Source organism: Martes martes (assembly GCF_963455335.1).
Source record: "Martes martes genome assembly, chromosome: 9".
Classification (NCBI taxonomy): domain Eukaryota; kingdom Metazoa; phylum Chordata; class Mammalia; order Carnivora; family Mustelidae; genus Martes; species Martes martes.
In genome coordinates, this window is record NC_137896.1 from 79439533 (window position 1) to 79462558 (window position 23026).

The following is a 23026-nucleotide window of genomic DNA, read 5'->3' on the forward strand; positions in this document are numbered from 1 at the left end:
TATAATTTCTTTCCATATTTATTGTGTTAGTTTACAAACAATAAACTCAGGGCACCTGGGTGGCTCAGTCACTGGGTGACTGCCTTCAGCTCAGGTGTCCTGGGATCAAGCCCCACGCTGAGAAGCCTGCTTCTCCCTCTCCCACTCTTCCCGTTTGTGTTCCCTCTGTCTCTGTCAAATAAATAAAATCTTAAAAAAAATTTTTTTTAAATTAACAAATTCATTGCCTGTTTTCTGTTAAAAAAAATCAGTGGCTTGAGTCACAAGTTTCTAAATTTTAAAAATCTCTTTAGGGTTTGGCTTAATAGAAAACAACTGGATTCTCATTAACTGCTTCTGCCTTCTCTCTGTTGCCACACACTCTTTTTACTGAAGTGTATGAGGTCCATCCTTAAAATATAGGAATATGGAAATAGAAGTATTTAAATAGCTTTATCAGATAATTTTGGATAGTCTTCTTTGATAATACACCAAAACTCAATGACTGTTAATTTCTTAACGATTAAGTTGCAATACGAAATCTAAAACCATTATCAGTACTCTGTTACATTAAAATCCATCAATCAATCTATCTCACTCCCTGAATAGAACTTTAGCCCATAAATGTGTTTGTAACATCATGCAATGGTGTTATGGAAAATACTGGATCATTCAGTTATACAGATCTTTCCAATGTTGACTTATTACAGAATATCAAAAATTATATCATTAATATTCTCCTCAATCTCATCAAAACTCTACTAGGCAGCTGTCAAACTCACAGCGACAGGTACAATTTTTCCAAAATTCTAATTTTTTCTTGAAAGCTTAATTTTATCTCTGGCAACTAACAGTCTTTTGAAATGACATGCTTGCTTCATTCATTCCAGAAAATGTCTGCCAAATACCCAAATCTGGATAACCTTTGAGTCATTCTTGCAAATAAAAATTGTTTTGTTTCATGAGAAAAGCAGCTTGTTCAGCTTAAAACTCAATCATATGATCGCACTTCCTTAAGACAACCATCTTACACTGCAGTATGTAGGAAAAAAGCTTTATATGTACTTCTCATTTCATCGCGGCATATATGAAGACATGTACACAAGTGTTGAGATATAATAAAATTATCATTGCTTCATCAAGGACGTCACTTGTCAGACAGCAAGTGCTTGGCAGTGAAGATTACCTACTTAAGTACTACTAATGTGGGAAGCAAAGGCAAAAGAAAAATTAAATTTCCTTACTACTTATAACCCATTGACAACTCCTTGAAACAGGCAGAGTCACATTCCTTTCCTCTAGGAACTCAGCTGCTTCCATGTTAACACTTTGCTAGGGGCAAAAGGCAACCTTAGCTTAACATTATCCCAATACCTCACCCTCTCCCCCACCCCCAATCCTGTAAGTCTTAACATACAAAAATTCCTTTGGAAACTTCCTTTCTTTCTACCCCATAAAAAACAGGTCGACAATCATCCCCCAAGCACCCACCAAGATATACCTACAGGGTCTCATGACTTAGGTTTCATTAAACAGTAATAAATGACCTTTTCCTGGGGCACCTGGGTCGCTCAGTCATTAAGCGTCTGCCTTTGGTTCAGGTCATGATCCCAGGGTCCTGGGACTGAGCCCCACATTCGGCTCTCTGCTCCGCAGGAAGCCTGCTTCTCCCTCTCTCACTCCCCATGCTTGTGTTCTCTTCCGCTCACTGTCTCTGTCAAATAAGTAAAATCTTTTTTAAAAATAAATAAAAAATAAAGTGACCTGTTCCTAACAATAGCTAGCCCCCTCAAGGTCCTGGAAACCTTGATTCCAAAATTCCTTAGAGACTTAACACTATCCCTAACCCCCTCAGAACTTGAAAGCATATAATCAGTCACTCCTCGTGACCCAAGTACAGCTCTTTCTGCCCATGCGTCCTGTCTTCATGCTTTAATAAAACCACCTTTTTGCACCAAAGACATCTCAAGAATTCTTTCTTGGCCATCAGCTCCTAACTCCAACTGTTTCTACATCACCACAGCCTTATTTCCTGCAATGTGGCTATCAGTGAAAAGTATCAACCAAAAGGCAAGTAATGTCTTACCTCTCAGACCCCTCCTTTAAGCCCTCCCTGAGACCCTCAAAGAACCAGAGATCATGCTCTTGAGAACCACTAATGGAGCCAAATGAAAGTAAAGTTTTAATAAAAGGGTATATGAAATAAAAGACATCGTGACTGAAAAGAAGCAAGTAGAGACTCCGCGGTGGCTCAGTGGGTTAAGCCTCTACCTTCGGCTCAGGTCATGATCCCAGGGTCCTGAAATCGAGCCCCTCATCGGGCTCCCTGCTCAGCGGTGAGCCTTTTCCCCCCTCTCTCTCTGCTGGCCTCTCTGCCTACTTGTGATCTCTGTCAAATAAATAAATAAAATCTTTTAAAAAGAAAAGAAAAGCAAGTAAAACAGATTTGAGAGTTAATTACATGGAGAAATAAATCCATGTATCTGTGGTCCATGATTTTCAGCAAAGGTGCCAAGACCAGTCAGTAGAGAATATCTTTTCTACCACGGCTGTTACGAAAACTGGACAGCTTCATGCAAAAGAATGAGGCTGAACCTTACCTCACACTATGTACAAAAAATTTGACTCAAAGGCCTAAATGGTAAGAACCAAAACTATAAAACTCTTAGAAGAAAACAGGGTAAGGCCTTGTGATTTTGGATTTAGCAATGGACTCTGGCAATCAACAGGACACCAAAGTACAAGCAACAGAAGAGATAAATAAATTGAACATCATTATTAAACATTTTTGTACAAGGACATCTGGTGGCTCAGTCTGGCTAACGTCTGCCTTCCGCTCAGGTCATGATCTCAGGGTCCTGGGATCAAGTCCCACGTCAGGCTCCCTGCTCAACAGGGAGCCTGCTTCTTCCTCTCCACTCCTACTCCCCCTGCTTGTGCTCTCTGTGAAATAAATAAAATCCATGGGGGAGGGGGGGCTTTTGTGCTTCATGGGCGCCTGGGTGGCACAGTTAGTTGAGCAACTGACTCTTGATTTCAGCTCAGGTCCTGACCTCAGGGTCACCCAATGTCAGGCTCCACACTCAGTGGGGAGTCTGCCCAAGATTCTTTTCTCCCTCTTCCTCTGCCCTTCCCCCTGCCTGCCCTCTCTCTCAAATAAATAAATCTTAACAACAAAAAAAAAAAAGGTGCTTCAAAAGACACTGTTGAAAAACTGAAGATAATTCACAATATGGGTGAAAATATTCGCAAATTCTATCTAATAAGGGACTTCTGTCTAGAATATATAAAAAGCTCATACAAATAATAAAAAGACAATTAACAATTAAAAAGTAAGCAAAGGATCTGAAGGGTCATTTCCCCAAAAGAAATAAAACAATGAGATAGCACTTTAACCCAGTAGGAAGGCTAGAATACTCAGAATAACCAAGTGTTTGCCTCTGTATTCCCATCCATTAAAAAAAAAAAAAAAAAAAAAATCACCAAAGGAACAAATATTGATTTGAAAACAAACAAACCAGTACTGGTGAGGATGTGGAGAAACTAGAACCTTTACACTGCTGAGGGGAATATAAAATGGTGCAGCAATATAAAATGGACAACAATCTGGCAGTTTTTTATAAAGTTAAATGCAGTGATTAGCTGACCTAATGATACCACTCCCTGATACAGACCTGAGAGAAATGAAAACATCAGTCAACAGAAAAACTTTTTTTTTTTAAGATTTTATTTATTTATTTGACAGACAGAGATCACAAGCAGGCACAGAGACAGGCAGAGAGAGGGGGAAGCAGGCTCCCTGCCAAGCAGAGAGCCCGATGTGGGGCTGGATCCCAGAACTCCAGGATCATGACCCGAGCTGAAGGCAGAGGCTTTAAACGTGCTGAGCAGGGAGCCCGATTCGGGGCTCGATCCCAGGACCCCGGGATCATGACCTGAGCTGAAGGCAGAGGCTTTAACCCACTAAGCCACCCAGGCTCCCCCAACAGAAAAACTTTTTACGCAAACGTTCACAGAAGCATTATTCACAATATCAAAAAGAACCTAAATATTGATCAACTGATGAATGGCAAAACAAAATATGTTATAACCATACAAGGAAATAGTATTCAGCCATAAAAAGAATGAAGTGCTGATTCATGCTCCAGCATGGATGAATCTTAAAAATGTGCTAAGTGATGGGCACCTGGGTGACTCAGTGGTTTAAAGCCTCTGCCTTCAGCTAGGGTCATGATCCTGGAGTTCTGGGATCAAGCCCCACATCGGGCTCTCTGCTCGGCAGGGAGCCTGCTTTCCCCTCTCTGCCTACTTGTGATCTCTGTCAAATAAATAAATAAAATCTTTTTTTAAAAGAATGTGCTAAGTGAAAGAAATCGGTCACAAAAGACAGTATAATTCCATTTCTATGAAATGTTCAAAATAGGCAAATACATAGAGAAAACAGACTGTTGCTTAAGGGTGGGAGGATGGAGGATTTTGAATGACAGTTGAAGGGTATGGAGATTCTTTTTGAGGTAATGAAAGTATTCTAAAATTGACTGTGATGATGGTTGCATAATTCTGTGAATACACTGAATAAATATGTACAGTTGGGGTGCCTGGGTGGCTCAGTAAGTTAAACAGCCAACCCTTAATTTCCATTCAGGTCATGATCTCAGGGTCATGAGATCTATCCCTGCAACAAGCACCACGCTCAGTGGGGGAATCTGCTGGAGATTCTCTCTCCCTTTGCCCCCTCCACGCCCCCCATCCCATTCACCCATGCTCTCTCTAAAACAAATAAACCTTTAAAAATAAATAAATAAACAAAGGTGGCATTTCGAATCACTGGGAAAAAGATGCGAAGACCAATGAGTAACAGTCTGGAAAAGCTAATGTTAGATCCCACTTCGTAACTTAGACCAAAATAAGTTCTAGACAATAAAAATTTAATAAATTCATTAAAGCTAGAAAAAATTTAATTGAATATCTGATCTCAGAGTGAGAAAATCCTTTCTAAATAACAGACCATTCACTATTGTAATTCAGGAACCAATTATGTCCATACAAATAACACAATAATCCTCAATATCCAAAGTCTAGCAGAAACCAAACAGTTTGAGACAGCAACTGTATCCTTTTTTCCCCTACTATATGGAATTTTTTTTTAACTATTTATTTGTTTTATAGAGCAATAGACAGCAGAATGGCAGGCTGAGGGAAAGAGAGAAGCAGGCTCTCCACTGAGCAGGGAGCCTGATGTGGGACTTGATCCCAAGACCCTGGGATCATGACCTGAGCTGAAGGCCAATGCTCACTGACTGAGCCACCAAGGTGCCCCTGGATTTTTTTTTTTTTTTAAGATTTATTTATTTATTTATTTGACAGACAGAGATCACAAGTAGGCAGAGAGGCAGGCAGAGAGAGAGGGGGAAGCAGGCTCTCCACCGAGCAGAGAGCCCGATGTGGGGCTCGATCCCACGACCCTGGGATCATGACCTGAGCCGAAGGCAGAGGCCCAACCCACTGAGCCACCCAGGTGCCCCCCCTTTTTTTAAAGATTTATTTATTTATTTATTTGACAGACAGAGATCACAAGTAGGATTTTTTTTAAATAGAACATCTAATGCAAATAAGCAAACAATCTCAAATACCACTGATGGAGTATATATTAGTACAACCTTTCTAGGTTTTTAGCAATCAGAAGCCTTAATATTTTTTACCTTTAGACCTAGAACATGATCCAGATTTCTATACTCAAGGACATTTTCGTTGGTTTTTGGTTCTGTGGGGAGGGGGATTAAGAGGAAAACAGTAAGTATGTGTTATATTCAAAGACTACAAGTAGGATGCCATTAAATTTCGTTTGTAGACATAAGGATATGAGAAAATGCCCATTTAAAAAAAGCAAACAGCACATATGAACTCATTTTTATATATTCATAGAAAATTAGCTGGAATGATCTATATACCAGAATTTTAACAAAGTAATTATGTTTTATTGATGTGTGTCAGCATCTTTTTTAAAACTTCCTACGAGGATCATATATATCACAACTGTAAGCACCAAGTAAGTGAAACAGGGAAAGCACTGGCCAATGAGAAAATTATAGAAATTTCTATAGATATTATGGAAAAACAGGAGGCTACTGGTGACCTGTAACAATACAGTTTTTAGGCAAAAGCAGAAGCCAGATTTCAGAAGCTTCAGGAGAATGTTAAGACACTGGAGGAAAAGAGCTTAAGAGTAAGGTCCTTGAGGAATACAAGAAAATAAACCAGAGACAATTCTTTGTGAAGTTTCAAGAAAGTCATACAATGTTTACTATTCTATGAAACTTTACTGAAATGACCATTTTTCCAAATCTAATCAGTTAGAAAAAAGTTGCTCAGAGATCGACTAAAATTTTATCAAATTTCCATGAAGCTTTCTCCAATCTTACCTAAACTCCTCCTGCTGCACTTCAGCTATTTTTGTTCTTTTGGAATTTACCATTTTCCTTCTCCCTCCTTCCCTCCCTCCCGTGCGCGCTGGCGCGCGCTCTCTCTCTCTCTCTCTCTCACACACACACACACACACTTTATCTTACACTGGCACTTTGTTAAGTGTTTATATGTATTGTATTATCTTACTACCTTAATTACACTTGATAGAGATTTTGTGAGGATTAAGTATCATCTCATTTCCAAATAAGGAAGAAGGAATTAAGAGGTTAAGGAACTTAACAAAAGCCTGAGATCTAATAAATGACAGGAATAGCATTTTAATTCAGGTCTATCAGATTCCAAACATCAATCTCTCAACTACCATTCTACTGCCTCATCTTTACTGGACTCCAACCTTCCTTAAGAGGAGACATACATCTAAATGTATTTCTGTATCTACCACAGTGTCCAGCAAAAATGCTTTACACATGTTAAACGTTAACGTATTTTTTATATATTGAATATTTAAATAAAGAGTGAAGATAAAAAAAAAAGTGAAGGTAAGACACACAAAATGATTTATTCGGTAAATAGAACATTAAGAAATAGTTTTCAAGGGGCTCCTGGGTGGCTCAGTGGGTTAAAGCCTCTGCCTTCGGCTCAGGTCATGATCCCAGGGTCCTGGGATCGAGCCCCGCATCAGGCTCTCTGCTCAGCAGCGAGCCTGCTTCCCCCCTCTCTCTCTGCCTGCCTCTCTGCCTGTCATCTCTGTCAGGTAAAGAAATATAATCTTTTAAAAAAAATAGTTTTCCAAAAAAAAAAAAAATGGTTTTCAACTTTCTAATTTGGGCCTACCAGAAAGGCTCCCAAAAAGAGCAGAGAGGAGGGCCATTCTGCCATCAACAAGATAGTGACTGTCTAGAACACACCATCAACATTCACAAGTGCATCCATGGCATGGGCTTCAACAAGTCTAACCGCTGGGCACTCAAAGAGATCCAGAAGTTTGCCATGAACATGAGAACTTTAGATGTGCACAGACACCAGGATCAACAAAGCTTTCCAGGCCAAAGTAATAAGGAATGTCCCATACCACATCCACGTACAAATGTCCAGAAAACATGAAAATTCACCAGACTAACTCTATACACTGGTTACCTATGTACCTGTCATCACTTTCAGAAATTGCAGACAGGTCAATGTGGATGAGAACCAATCCCTGATTTCAAGTTATAAAACCACAAGAAAGTATTAAGTTTTCACTATAACATAATGTACTAGATATCCATGTGTTTGCTGCCCAGAAACAATCTCACCTTCTTCATGGTCACAACATGCCAAATTTCTTTGTGGGAAATATTTTTTTCTTAGCTCTGAGGTTTAGGTGGGATCAGCTTCGGGAACTGGGTTATGATTAGTTTAAGGCAACCGAAGTCCACTCACTCTGAGCTCTACTTCAGGATTAAGTCCCATGACATGTAAGCCAATGATATATGAAATGCCATTTGCCATGAAGGTTTTGGAAAAAACTTCCCTGTTCTTTATACAGGTTTCAAAGAGATTCTCTCTTTTCCTCTGTGTAGGACAAACATGATTTACAAACTGTGTGGTATAAAGATGGTGAGGTAGCTATTTCTGCTACCATGAGAAGGGCCAAACTGAGGTCAAACCAAGGAAGTACAGAGAACAAGCCAAAAAGGAATGAAGTCTTGATAACGTTCTGAATTCACGGATTAAGAGTAGACCACACCCAAAGTCAGCACAAACCTCAACTACTTAGTGGGGCGCCTGGGTGGCTCAGTGGGTTAAGCCTCTGCCTTCGGCTCAGGTCATGGTCACAGGGTCCTGGGATTGAGCCCCGCATCGGGCTCTCTGCTCGGCAGGGAGCCTGCTTCCCCCTCTCTCTCTGCCTGCCTCTCTCCCTGCTTGTGATCTCTCTGTCAAATTAATAAATAAAATCTTGGGGCGCCTGGGTGGCTCAGTGGGTTGAAGCCTCTGCCTTCGGCTGGGTCATGATCCCAGGGTCCTGGGATCGAGCCCCACATCGGGCTCTCTGCTCAGTGGGGGGCCTGCTTGCCCCACCCTCTCTGCCTGCCTCTCTGCCTACTTGTGATCTTTCTCTCTCTGTCAAATAAATAAATAAAATCTTTTAAAATAAATAAATAAATAAAATCTTAAAAAAAAAAAAAACAACAACACCTCAACTGCTTAGTTATAACTTAGGGGGTAAAATCCCTTTGCCACCAAAGGAGCTGTTCTTTTCTTTCTGGTCCTTGCAAAAGAGTCCTACCTGGTTCAAAAAGTAATTCCCCATCTCCCATTTTTAACACATGGGTGTAAATATCAAGGGATATTCAGAAATTAAAACACACACACACACACCCCCACCCCTTGACAAAATTGGGGTTTTTTTCTTTATCAGTGGAGTACCCTTTTATGAGTGGAGGTGGTAAGCAGAACGTCACAAAAGGATTGACAGTATATAAAATATCCAAGTAGATTCAGAAAGCAGGAAAAACCACCATATCTAGCCTACCCTTGTCTTCTGTTCCATTACCCACCTACAGTGATCTTAAGATTTTTTCACACATTTAACAAGTAAGTACTGATCCTAGTATTACTAGTACATACACTATGAAACTTAGTTAATATGACAGATGACTGCAACCACAGAATTTATAGTCTTATAAAATGAAAAGACGTAAAACAAGTAAACAAAAAGTAAATACCTAACTCTAAACTGTGGTAAGTGCTACGAAGGATAAGAATCAGAACTACTTCAGGGGTACGTGGCTGGCTCAGTCAGAGAAGCGTGCAACTCTTGATCGTGGGGTCATGAGTTTTAGCCCCATACTGGGTGTGCATACACTTAAATTAAAAAAAACAAAAAAAGAACCAGAAATACTTTAGAATGGATGTTTAAGAAAGGCCTCCTTGAGAAAGTAACATTTAGGTTGAGACTTGAAGGCACAGTAAGGTGATAAATTCCAGGCATACATAAAGGCTCATCATTGCAGCAAATAACATCTGTGAGAGAAGCAAAGCAAGGAAATGAGGTTAGCAGTGGCTACATCACAAATTGTGGTAAACCATTCCACTCCCCTCATTCCCAACTATTCCAAGCAGTTAAAGGCCCAATTCAATCTTCCACCTTCCTTGAAACCTTGCCTAATCCACTTAAACCAGAATTAACCTCTCCATTGTTCCTTCGTCAGTTTTTCATGAATTTTCCAACTCCCATGGTGAAGCTTCTCAAAAAAAAAAAAAAAAAAAAAAAAAAAAAATTGCAAGCAAGCTTACTGGTGAAAGGTACACTGAGTAGAAATACGAACTAAATTCTAATCCTAACTTGGTTACTTAATAGCTATATAGCCTTGGCTAAATAATTCCATTTCTCATGAGTTTTCTGAAGTTCAATGAACATATGTGAAATTACACAATGTTCAAATATCTTCAGAAGTAATTATCAGTGTGTTATATACAATTCAACACAGTATTCTAACTGCACAAGCACTGAAATACCACCTCCCATAATATGCACACATTACATGTAATACTTGAAGAGTTTCAGGCTGTGTTGCCTTTTGAGCATGTAATATCATTAATGGTTTTCAAGCTTTTTTTTTTAAAGATTTTATTTATTCACTTGAGAAAGAGAAAGAACAAACGAGGAAAAGGCTGAGGGAGAGGGAGAAGCAGACCCCCCGCTGACCAGGGAACCCAACGCAGGACTTGATCCCAGGATCAGAAGATCATGACCTGAGCCCACGGCAGATGCTTAACCATCTGAGCCATCCAGGCACAAGCAGCTCACCCTGGTCTCCCCAAAAGAAACCTGACATAGAACTCCAATCTACAAAACAGGTCAAAATGAGCTTTTCATTTTTAAAAAAAGGGAAGAGGTTCTGAAGTCCCCTTCACTCCCTTCAAATAGGGACAATTCCATTCCAAGGAACAGTTTTTAAACCAGAGATCATTACTGAAAATCCTGAAGAGGAAAGAATTAACAACAAGACCCTGTGGCTTGCCACCAGTCAAGTCCCTCTAGAACGACAACAAAAATACATTTCATCTTCTCCACCAGGACATCAGATTCGATCACACTGATGTAATCAAAAAGGTCATACCTATAGTAGTATTTCCATGTTTTATCATACTGGTTTCTAAAGCAAAGAAAAAAAACTACATTTGTTTAAGTTACTTAGTGCCATGCCAACTTTTTTTATCATCATTTCACTCTCTACTAAGTGACTGTATAGTAGTAAAAAGTTTCTCTTCTATTTCCCAAAATAAGGGGGGGGAAAATAACCTAAGACAATACTTGGCAATTTCTGCTCCCCAGGAAACTTAGCTAAAGCTTCACAATCACACACAACCATGGCTCTATCACCTTCACTGGATGCAATATGCTCAGACCTCGAGATTTTAACTCTTAACACCACTAACAAAACTCTCATTATTCCTCACAAATCTAGAGATTAGATTCTCTCTTAATATGATTTATCCTACAGGTTTGGGGACTCCTGTTAAAAGGGAAAATAGAAACAAGGTACCATTAGAATAGAACTTTCTGCTGACCACCATTATGCCACTCTACAAGGTGGGCCCACTATCCCCTTAATGAAATTTTTTACTTATTTTGTTTTGAAGTTTTGAACACAACTTCAAAATTCCTACCTGTCTTAGCGTTTTCTTAAGTCTAAATTTATTCTGAGCTTATATTCTTATACTTCTACATTCATCATTGGGTACTGAGCCTTTCAGTAATCAGAATATGGTTCATGAGTCTGGCAGCAAAATTACCCAGTATAAAAAATACCTATTTTCCTATTTTGTCTTATGGTGGTTCAGAACCAGCACATTGTTAAATTGCTAATGCACATTGCTAGAATAGTCCCACAGACCTAGGAGTCAAACACTTTAAGACTATAAAGCCTATATACTGATGCTCTATTGTTAAGTTTTAGCACAACTGTCAACTTCCCTTCCAGACATGCTGTATGAGCTACTCAGTAATCTGACTTCACAGACCATGTTCAGGTAATATTCAGACAATAACACAAAGAATTACAAAAATCCAAATGCCCATCAACAGAGGACTGATTAAGTTACAGAAGGACCAAACAATGGAATACTACACTGAAGCCACTGTAAATTGCAATGTAAGTGCAGATTAACATAAAAAGATGCCTACATCGTTTTGCCTACATAAAAATGATATAGAGGGGTGCCTGGGTGGCTCATTGGGTTAAAGCCTCTGCCTTCGGCTCAGGTCATGATCCCAGGGTCCTGGGTTCGAGCCCGCGTCAGACTCTCTGCTCGGCAGGGAGCCTGCTTCCTCCTCTCTCTGCCTGCCTCTCTGCCTACTTGTGATCTCTCTCTCAAATAAATAAAACCTTTTTTAAAAAATGATATAGAAATACAGAATAACATGTAATTAGCTTTTGGGGCACCTGGGTGGCTCATTCAGTTAACCAGCTGCCTTCGGCTAAGGTCATGATCCCAGGGTACTGGGATTAAGCCCCTCAGGCTCCCTGTTTAGCAGCAAAATCTGCTTCTCCTTCTCTCTCTGCCCTCCTCCCCATGCCGCTCATGCATGTGCACTCTGTCTCACTCTCCCTCTCAAAATCTTAAAAAAAGAAAAAAAAAGTGTGTATAGGGAAAGCTATATATAAGGAAAGCAAAAACAACTTACGAGATATTTTATTAAAACAAGGATAATTTCTTTGATAAGCAATTTCATATATTCCTTTTTTTTTAATTTTCTACATTATTTAATTTTTCTGGGGGAGAGGGAGGGGAAAGCAGGTTTCTTTTCCAGAAACAACAAAGTTACTTGCATTCTTTTGAAAAAGACTAAACATCCTGGTAGAGAAATAATTAATGAAAGGAGTTAAGCTTTCTCCTGCCACCAACACTACAGATGACACCTGCCCAACATGTTCCAAGAATTTAAGCCAGATTATAATGAAGTACTCAGTTTCTGGCTGAAGTATGCTGTAGCTGATGATTATATCATATCTACTGCTTTTTATTATCTTATTCATGAATCACAAGGTATATGCTCCAATACAAGAAAGCTCGTCAAGGCACATTACTTGAATCAGAACTCTTCTGCTTGAACATTAACTCAAATGGTATGTACATGGGAGACAGCACCAAAGGAGCTCAAAATTCAGTGCTAGAAAACCACCATGGTAATATCTCCCATATCTTTACGGAGCTTTCATGTCAACAGTTTCCACAAATCTGTCCCAATTCTCTTCTGCAAAGAGCCGCCTTTACTTCCTCAATGTTTCTGCTCCCTCCCATCAGCTTCCTAAAGCACCCACTCTCCTTCAGCAGCTCAGAGATACCTGACCCTTCCGTTCAAACATTCTGACAGGAGAAATCTGACTGATCAAAAGCAGCCCCACCAATCCATCAGGTCAGGAGTCTATCTGGAATCCAATCAGCAATAGCTAGAGAAGTAGGTTCTTCCAGGAGATAAAAGCAACCTAAGTTTTCTAGAAGAGGTTACAGCTAGAGCAGGAAGAGAAACCAATCTTCAACAACTACAGTAAGGGAAGTGCAAGAAGAAGCCAGGTTTACACCACATGAATTGTCACATAACATATTTGGAGAATTTTTTAACTCCTATGGAATTTGAGGGGAAAAAATATCATTAACAGGTGTTAATCACAATAAGGAGCAAAAAGTCCAATTGTTTTCCTGGTATATAAAGTCCTAAATAAAAGTAATTTAGTCAAAGTTCATGTCATAGACACAAAGCTCACAGAATTTTTAGTTCAAGCCCCACACTGGGTGCAGAGTTTACTTTAAAAAATATAGGTCATTATTTACTATAAGCCCAAGAATACTGATTTAACTAGGCAATCACATCCTTCTTTTACAAAAATCTTTCCTTAACTAAAATGTTTACCTATTCTCTATAAGGCACTATATTAGGGGCTGGGAAAAGAAGAAAACATGGCCCCTGAGTTTAAGGAGTTCTTCACACAGCAAGGAAGACTAATGTTAATTTAAAAAAAGAAAAAAGAAAAAAGAAAAAGGAGGGCTAAAGTGTACATAAATATCCTAAACTAAAGGATATTAGTTATTTTAAGAGAGGCTGGGAAAGATTTAAGAAGGCCTCACCAAAAATGTGAGATCTGAAGCTAGGAAAAGGAGTTTGGGTCAAATTGTGCTATGATATATGTCATATTAAGAAGTTAGAATTTTATTCTTCAAGTAATGAAGATTATGACAGTTTAAGCAGATAATATGATAATCATATACTGTGTTTTAGACAGCCAACTCTGCAGAAGAAGCTGTACAATATGAAACATTTTTTAAAGACCTATAATTAAAAACACCCAAATGAAAAAAGAAAAAAAAAAACAGGAAAGGGGCACCTAGCTAGCTTGGTCAGCACAGCATCCAACTCTTGATCTTAGAGTTGTGAATTTGAGCCCCACAATGGGTGTACAGAGATCACATTTTTTAAAAAGGGATGGGGGACTCCTGGATGGCTCAGTGGGGTTAAATTTACTCTGCCTTAGGCTCAGGTCATGATCCCAGAGTCCTGGGATAGAGCCCGTGTAGGGCTCTCTGCTTGGCAGGGGGATCTGCTTCCCTTCCTCTCTCTGCCTTCCTCTCTGCCTACGTGTGATCTCTGTCTGTCAAATAAATAAATAAAATCTTTAAAAAAATTTTTTAAAAAGGGGGAAGGGGGCGGGAAAAAAATGTATGCAGTGAATATGACCAACGGTCAGTTAATAAATGAGCAACTCTTGTAAGGTAATTACCCAAAACATTAAAACCTGAAAAGCTGAAAAAGAACACAGGCAATGTATTAAAAAATGCAAATAGCCAATAAAAATATGAGTGTTTTAGGGGCGCCTGGGTGGCTCAGTCATTAACCATCTGCCTTATGCTCAGGTCATGATCCCAGAGTCCTGGGATTGAGTCCCACACATCGGGCTCCCCACTAAGCAGGAAGCCTGTTTCTCCCTCTCCCACTCCCCGTGCTTGTATTCCCGCTCTCACTGTGTCTCTCTGTCAAATAAATAAAATCTTTAAAAAAAAGTGTTTAAACTTACTATTAACTGGCTATTACAGTTTTTGCCAAAATAACACCTTTTCAAGGATAATATTCAGTACAAGTAAAGTGCCCACATTGTGCAGTATATCCTTTCTGAACAGCAAGTAGACAACACAAACAAAAGTATGTTTATATTTCTGACATAGTAATAACTTCTAGAAATCTATCTAAAAAAACAGTAATGTAATTAAAGGATTTATATAAAGGATGCTCATGTGTAGCATTATTTATAACATAAGAACTGAAAACAAACACAATAGGAAAATATTAAATTTTGTATAAAATGAAATACTATAGAAATAAAAAGTACATTTTCAAGAAAGGTTAGTAAGGAAAATGAGCAAACAAAACATTAGGTCAAACTAGTAACATTAAACATTAGGTGAAGTTAGATATTAAACTACATATATCTCATTCTTAGAAATATAATTGTGTACCACAAATATTTCAAAGCATCAACAGGAATCATCACTGGATGATTAGATTTATAATTCTTAGTATCTCTATGAGCATATGCAACCTTTATAAATAAGAAAAAAATAAAGAGAAAGGCGGCTCCACACCCCATACAAGGGTATGTCACACCTTGGTCAAGACACTACTGGAAAGTTTCTCTCTCTGAAAATATAAAAATTATTAATACACACTATCTACACATTAGGAATACTTTTACATCAGATATATAGATACTATCATTAAACATATAAGAAATGTTACCATGTTTCATGAATACAGTGCTGAAGTTCATTGACAGTTATCACTGACAATGCCATAAAGCACTAGTCACTAAGTTATACCATAAAAATATACAAACTGAAATTATGTATACTACTTCAAATATTTGGTTAAGTGATACTTAACTAGATCACCAAATAAATAATTCATAATTTGGCGCTTTGTGTTGTAAAATCGTATTTCCAATTTTAGGAATCACTTCAAATTTTAGAATTATAGGTCAACCAAAAAATACTGTTACTAACGATTTAATTAATTAGTGCCTTTATACTTATAAAAAAAACCTCTAGAAATGCATGGTTTATTAAAGGACTCTTTGCTAACTATATTTAGATTCCATTCAGCTACTTAAGGACCACCACTTTTAAATTCCTACTACAATTACAATGGCCTTATGCCTGAAATTGTGAAAATACATAAAAATATACTAATATTTTATTCTGTCAATCAAACAGTATACTCACAATAATGTCTTCCATTCAAACAGATCATCATAAAGTTTACACAGCATAGCATAACTTGTAAGAGCATGGCCTTTTTAGCCTGACCTGAGATTAAGTCCTGTTCAGATTCTGATTCCACCAAATATAGTCATGTGACTCTAAGCAAGTTATATAAACCCTAAATCTTGGTTCTCTTATCTGAAAAGGGTGACAGAGTACCTACCTCAAAGAGCTGATAAAGTACTCAACACAAACTGCTCAATAAAGTATTCTGCTTTGAAAAATAATGCAAACAGAATTATTCTGCAAATACTGTTATAGTATCCTGAGTTCAAGCTTAGACAGGATTACTAACTAAGCAAGTGACAGGTGACCTTTATCTGGCAAACCACTTAGCCTCTCTGAGATTTAATTTCTTTAGCTCTAAAATTTAGGTACCAATACTTGTCCCTGCCCATCTTCAAAGATAATGAGGAGGGACAAACAAATTGTCTAATTTAAATGCTACATTTGACAAACTGTAATTTACTAAACACACCCATAGAACAAAATCTATATTTAAAATCATTTTCATTCTCTCAGAGAAACTGACTTTACCAAGGCAAATAATGACCTCAATTTACTACTGAGATAGCTACAGTGATGGCCCAAAGCGTAACTACACCTCCAACCTCTTCTCATCAACACCCAGAAATGGACTTAGTAAGCTAGTTCACAAAAATAGCTAGAAAAGCTGCAAATATACAAATTCAACAGAATAAACAGGAATATAAACTTAAAATTTCCTAAACTGAATGCAAACCCACAAACTGACAGTAAACAAATTAACTCAATACATTTCAAGCTTTCAAAATGTCCTTATTAAAAATAAAGCACTGAAGGGAAAAGAGAAACTTAAATGTTAGTATTGTTGAGACTGGTTATTCTAACACTAAAGCCAAACATTATTTAGAAATATAAGTTTTAAGGTACCTGTCAAGACTATTTAAAAAGGGGATGTGGGGGTCCTTATTATGGGGTTCTTAGCCTAGTTCCTTGGACAGGCTGCAGTTGGGTCCTTAAACTGCAGGCATAAGTTGCTTTTATACCTGTATGTTTCCATGGGAAGAGTTCACAGCTTCAAATTCTCAGCAGGACTAGAGGTATAAATGGTAATATTAATTCTCTCACCAAAAACTGATGACAAACACAAGCTATTTATAATCTTTTGTTACCAACTTTTATTTTAACTAAATTATGGTCTGCCAGATTTTTAAATAAATATTTGAAGTCCCTACCATTATCAAACCCTCTGCGCATATCAGATATAAAGTAGTACTATCGGCATTAGGTCTACCCTTTCATTTAAAGCACAAAATTTTTACATTACACCAGTGTGTCCAGACTTCTTTTAAGTTTCACCAGTGTTGGTAAATTTGATAAGAAATCGGTTTTTGGTATTTTTTCCCCTTTTTTGGTTAAAATCTCATGGGGAGTTATACTGAGAGATGAGTTCTGAGCACATTATTTGGGAACTTGAACTCTGAATTTCTAATCAAGGATGAGTGGATGCTCATCTTTGCGCAACCTCTGGGGGAATAAAGTACAGACCTAAGAGTTATTGTGAGCAAGATTTTTTAAAAGATCCATAACCTACTTCAATTCAACAGGTTTTATCGAGTTCCAGCCATCAGGATTCCACCCAGTAAGGATAAACGTTACTATAATGAGATAAAGTAAGATCCTGTTCTCTAGAGACTTAAACTCTTACGTTTGGGATACAAGAACTGCAGGGAAAAAAAAAGGAGAGAGAAAACAATTTTACAAATGGGGGGGAACCAACTTATAATAGTCTGATATAACCTACCAATAAAATTGCTGAATTAAAAAAACAAAAAAGGAAGCATCATTATGAGGTTAGTGTTTAGGAAGCAAATTTTTAAACTGAGCTTTAAAGGAAATATTAAGAAACTGTCCTAAGTATTTTTAGAGCCCACTGGCTTATAAACAAATAGGAAATCCTTCTTATTTGTTCTTTAAGACAAATTTCTTAGAGGGTCTGCATGGCCACATTTTGTGAACCTGGTTCCACTAACTGTATACAATTAAAGGTAATAAAAGCTAAATTCTACTTCAAGATTCTCTACGTTTCTAAGTTTCCATAAATGCACTGCATTTTTGACTGCTTCTAAACAAAGTTCTAGGGGTTTCCCAAATAATTCAATAAAAACTTTCATGTCTCTTTTCAAGAAATAATAAACTTTATTTTCTTTAGATACTAAAGGTAATTTTCCTGAGTTCAAAATAACTTAAAACTTCAAAATATTATTAAAACCAGTTTTTCTTATATTGAAAGCAAAGATATGCTTTTCATAATAAAACCATAATCACACAATTTATATCTGAGATATAAAACAGTTTACTAAAGTAAGTACGAAGGGCTTCACCTACATCATCACCGTATCATAAACCACCTGCACCAAAAGTAAAAGTATCTCAAAATAAATACAAATAACCTTAAAATTCTAGGAAAATTTTTAATAACACAAATATGGGAAAGTCCAGTCTAAATATGTGCAAAACCTGCTTCCACCTGTCAGAAAGTAAACACACAGTTCAAAGTAAACTAGAACCGTTCCACTTTTATTATTGCCTTGCGTTACTGAAGTAAAATTCAAACACATAAATAATCAAAATTCAAACGCAAACAAGAAAATGCATTTTACAAAGCCATTGTCTTAATCATATTAGAAAAGAGGTAGTTTGGAAGTTTTTGGAAATATCAGAACACAAATCCAAAACCCACATAAGCGGTTTGTAAATGATCATTTTCTCAACAATCAAGTTTTTGTAAATTAACCTTTTATCTAATACACCTCAACCAACTAGGCCTTTGGGCCCAGAAGTAGTGAACTTGCAACACAGCTTGTTTCTCTAGGATCAAATACTATCTGCCAAGAGTCGGAAATAAAAGAATCTGCCTTAAATATATATATACATATATGTGTGTGTGTGTATATATGTGTATCAGTGTACGGTCGTTAATAATCAAAAGTATACGGAATAAGGCCTTTCCTTCCAGGAGACAGGCCATGACTATCCCGGGATGGTATCTGTAGTACAGTGCTTTCCTTAATAAAATTTACCATTAAAACGACGAATGGTACGCTAAGAAAAAACATCATTAACTTAAAAAAAATAGGTATGAAGGTTCCAATCATGACTATCACAGTTCATTTTCAGCTATTTCAGGACTGGCAGAAAGGCTTAATACACCCACACACCCCCAAGGGAGGGGAAAACCAGCAACCTCCTCCTAGGGAGTTTAATGAAAATTAGCAGGTAAAAGAGGCCTCCTCAGCAGCACGCTGAAAATCAAAGAGGGCGGCGGGAGGGCCGAAGGGTTCGGACTGCGGAGGAGAGCTTCGTCCTCGGACCCCACCTCCCTTCACCTTCCCGGCAGGACGAAGAAGGCGAAGGCTCATTAGTGCCTTCGTTAATTGACACCTGTAATGAGGAAACTTTCCGAGAGGCAAGACCGCCCGGGCCCGGCCTGGCCGGAGCTCCGGAACGGCCCCCCTCTCGGGCGCCCAGGTAACCGGGCCGGGCTGGGCCCGAGGCGCCTCGGCGGACGCGCCACCGCGCACCTTCCCGGGGCGCTAGGCCCGCACGCCGCCCGGCTCGGCCGTCGCCTTCCGCAGGCCGCGGCAGCCCGGGGAGCTGCGCGGGGTCCCCAAACCGTGCACCCCCACAGGCCGCCGCCGCGGCTACTTACTTTCATTTAACACCTCCACCAGGTCTGCGCAGTTCTCGCACATCGTTCGGCCGCCGCCCCCCCCCTCCCCCGCTTCGGATCGCACTGACTGATCCCGACCGGCGGGGGGGAGGGGAGAGAGGCGGAGGAGGGGGCCGGCCGGACGGCGGGGCGGGGAGGCGACGAGGGCGGGCGGCGGCGGGGACGGGGCGGAGAGCAGGAGTATGGGGGAGGGGGCCGGCGGTCCCCGGAGCGGGCGGGGGAGAGGAGGGGGGCGAGGGGAGGTGCGCAGGCCGGAGGGGCGCGGAGGCGCCGGCGGCGGGGAAGGGGGGGAAGGACGGGGGGAGGGGAGAGGGAGGGAGGGGGCGGGTGGGGAGAGAAGCAGCAGAGTCACTTCACCGACCAGACGCCGCGGCCACCGCTGACGCCGCCGCCATTTTAATAGAGCGTTCGGGCTGCGCTCGGCTCTTTCCGCCCGAGCGAAGAGGCCGACGAGAAACGCCTCGCGCTCTCATTCCTCCGCCTCCCGCCCTCTCTTCGCCTCCCGCCCTCCCTCCGCACACACGCCGCACGCTCCACACCCCGCCGCGGCCGGCTCGCCGCCCTCCCTTTCCTCTTCCGTCCGGCCTCCCCGCCCTCGGTCCACCCCCTCCGCGCGCTCGCCCACCCCGCCCAGCCCGGATCTCTGTCAGCGGCCGGAAGGGAAACACGAAGCAAGCGCGGCTGCGGGGGGAGTCCGGGTGAGTAGAAGATGGCGGAGACACCGAGCGGCTCGCGGTTGCGCGGCGTCGCCCACGGCGGCCCACTCGGCGGGCTGCGAGGCCTAGCGAGTGCCGGGTCACTCGCGCCGCCCTGTTCCCCGCCCTTGCGCTTCGCCGTTTTTCGTCCGGGGCCCCGAAGAGGGATTGGCGGCGATTTCTCCCTCCCCTCTCTCGGGTTTTGGGGATGAGGGAGGCATGGTGCACAGGGGAGCCGGGCCGGAGTGACGCTGCAACCCAAGTTGGGGCACACGGCCCTCTCCCCGCGGGGCTTTGTGAGAATGGAACAGCCCACGGGCGGCGTAACCTGCATCCGTGTTGATCGCTACCCTTGACTCTGTAAGACTCATCCGTCCTCCAGCAGTAAGACACCTTGATGTGACTAGAAATGGCGGAGTGAAGAGCGTTCACATGGCATCTCCTCCCATTTACGCGAGAGGGCCCTGCACCAATTGCCCGTCTACGGCTTTTCACCTGAAATTGCTATTCTTCTCAGCGAAGAGCAGATCGCCAGGGTATTAAGATAGGGACAAAACAAAGAACAGGTGAAGGAAAGGGGACGCCCAGCTGTAGTTGGTTAACAACTAGTTAGCATTAGGAAAATATTTCCTCATACCCTCACTGATTCCTATATCCAGTACGTTTTATAGAGACGTGACTGAATAGTCCAAAAGGGAGTGTACGTACTCTTAGAACTATAACCGGGGCAGCTATTCAGACCCTGTAGTAATTCTTATATAGGTTTTATCGAGGTCCGTCCCAGCATCTTCCCATGCTAGGACCCCATTGCCGGTGTTCTTTGCCTTTCTGCTGCTCCAACTTGATGGTATAAAAGTTTCTGCCCACCTGTTCTCCAGTGCTCCTTATGAGCAGGTAATCCTTCGGAGCTGTAGAGTGAATTCTGCCATTATCTTCCTTTCCCATATTTACTATAAAACTTGGGTTTCTGCAGACTTGACTTTAATCCTTGACCATCCAGCATCCGTTCCCACCCACCCCTCTTACCTCTTACCAACAGGGACGCTTTCCAAACCCAATTTTTGTTTTATTTTACAGGTGGCATTTAGAGACTTGGAACTCCGGAAGGAAAGCCCTAAGCAATATTTGTTACTGGTTTAAAACAGTCATGGTAGGGCTGAACCTGTGTTTGAGTCATTGCCAGTGAAATGTGAGCAGAAATCTGCAGAGTGGATCTTTTGGAAAGAATTACCCATTACTAATAAAAAAGGGACAAATTCAGTAGTCATCACCCTTATCCCTTCTTTCTGCCTGAAACATAGTCTTAATTTACAAAGTAATACAGCATCTGTTGTCTAGTTTTTGTTTCGGTTTTTTACAATGAAACCACAAATAGGATAAAAGCGAACTATAAAGTTGATAGTGCAGAAAATTAAGATGTGGTTCTCTAATACATCCTAGAGCAGCAGTTCCCCATGCCCCCCTAGTTATGTCTGTCCCATTTTCTTTAAGCCACTCTTAGGTTTCCATTACTTGTGGCCAAACACATTCCTGATACAGAAAGTGAGGACAACAGCTATTACTGTACATGTGGAGAGTACTTCTAGGATGTATTGAAGACACAGTCTGATCTTCAAAAAAAATTTTTTTTTAATAATTGCTTCCTAGGGACGCCTGGGTGGCTCAGTTGGTTAAGCAGCTGCCTTCGGCTCAGGTTATGATCCCAGGGTCTTGGGATCGAGTCCCGCATCGGGCTCCTTGCTCGGCAGGGAGCCTGCTTCTCTCGCTGCCTCTGCCTGCCTCTCTGTCTGCTTGTGTGTACTCTCTCTCTGGCAAATTTTAAAAAATAAGTCTTGGGGCGCCTGGGTGGCTCAGTGGGTTGAAGCCTCTGCCTTCAGCTCAGGTCATGGTCGCAGGGTCCTGGGATCGAGCCCTGCATCAGGCTCTCTGCCTACTTGTGATCTCTGTCAAATAAATAAAATCTTTTTTAATAAATAAATAAATAAATAAATAAGTCTTTTTAAAAAATAAATAAATAATTGCTTCCTAGTTGTGTTGTTTTTTTTTCCCCCCTTTACAAAGTTACGTTAGATGTTACTTGATTTAGTATTCTTTGAGGAGAGCCTGGGTGGCATAGTCATTTGGCATCTGACTTGGTTTCAGCTGGGCTCATGATCACTGGGTTGTGAGATGGAGCCCTTTACCAGGCTCTGCGCTTAGTATGGAGTCTGTGAGATTCTCTCTGCCCCTGCCATTTGTGCTCACTCGCTCTTTCAAATCTTTTAAAAGAATAAAATAAAATGCTTTGAGAATCTAGAGTATTATTGTCATAAATGATCATTGCTTTTCAGTCAGCACTTCAGAACTCAACAAATTTACTATAAAGGGCCAGAAAGTAAGTATTATAGGCTTTATAGGCACTCCAGCTTTCTATTACAACTATTCAGCTCTATTAAAAACAACCATAGATGGGGCACCTGGGTGGCTCAGTTGTTAAGCATCTGTCTTTGGCTCAGGTCATGATCCCAGGGTCCTAGGATCAAGCCCCGTGTTAGGCTCAGGTAGGGAGCCTGCTTTTCCCTTTCCTGGCTCCCCAGCTCATGTTCTCTCTTGCTATCTCTCAAAAATTTTTTTAAGGGGGGGGCGGGTTCCTGGGTGGCTCAGTTGGTTAAGCATCTGCCTTCAGCTCAGGTTATGATCTCAGCGTCCTGGGATCAAGCCGCCCTTCAGACTCTCTGCTTGGTGGGGAGTCTGTTCCCACTCGCTCTCCCTCTGTGCTCTCCCCTTCCCCCAAATAAAATCTTAAAAAAAAAAAAAAGGAGGGCAGCACCTGGGTGGCTCAGTAAGCTGAATGTGGTCTCTTGATTTCCAGTCAGGTCGTGATCTCAGAGTTGTGGGATAGAGCCCAAGGTCAGGCTCCATGCTCAGCAGG

General features: G+C 40.7%; 2 protein-coding genes across 2 annotated transcripts in view; one reads left to right on the forward strand and one right to left on the reverse strand.

The window, feature by feature from the left end:
• USP34 (ubiquitin specific peptidase 34) overlaps nt 1–20009 on the reverse strand; it is a 241801-nt gene extending 221792 nt beyond the window's left edge. Inside the window, exon 1 of the mRNA XM_080813119.1 lies at nt 19400–20009. Within this exon, the coding sequence (XP_080669245.1) occupies nt 19400–19442 (43 nt within the window). The 5' untranslated portion in view covers nt 19443–20009. The remainder of the gene's footprint in view (nt 1–19399) is intronic.
• Nucleotides 19603–21723, forward strand: LOC308349106 (uncharacterized protein; the record flags this gene model as incomplete). Its single annotated transcript, XM_080813633.1, has 3 exons — nt 19603–19670; nt 19756–20118; nt 21193–21723. The coding sequence occupies 3 exons, from the start codon at nt 19603–19605 to the stop codon at nt 21299–21301; spliced, it is 540 nt and encodes a 179-aa protein (XP_080669759.1). The 3' UTR covers nt 21302–21723.
• Nucleotides 21724–23026: the final 1303 nt, after the last annotated feature.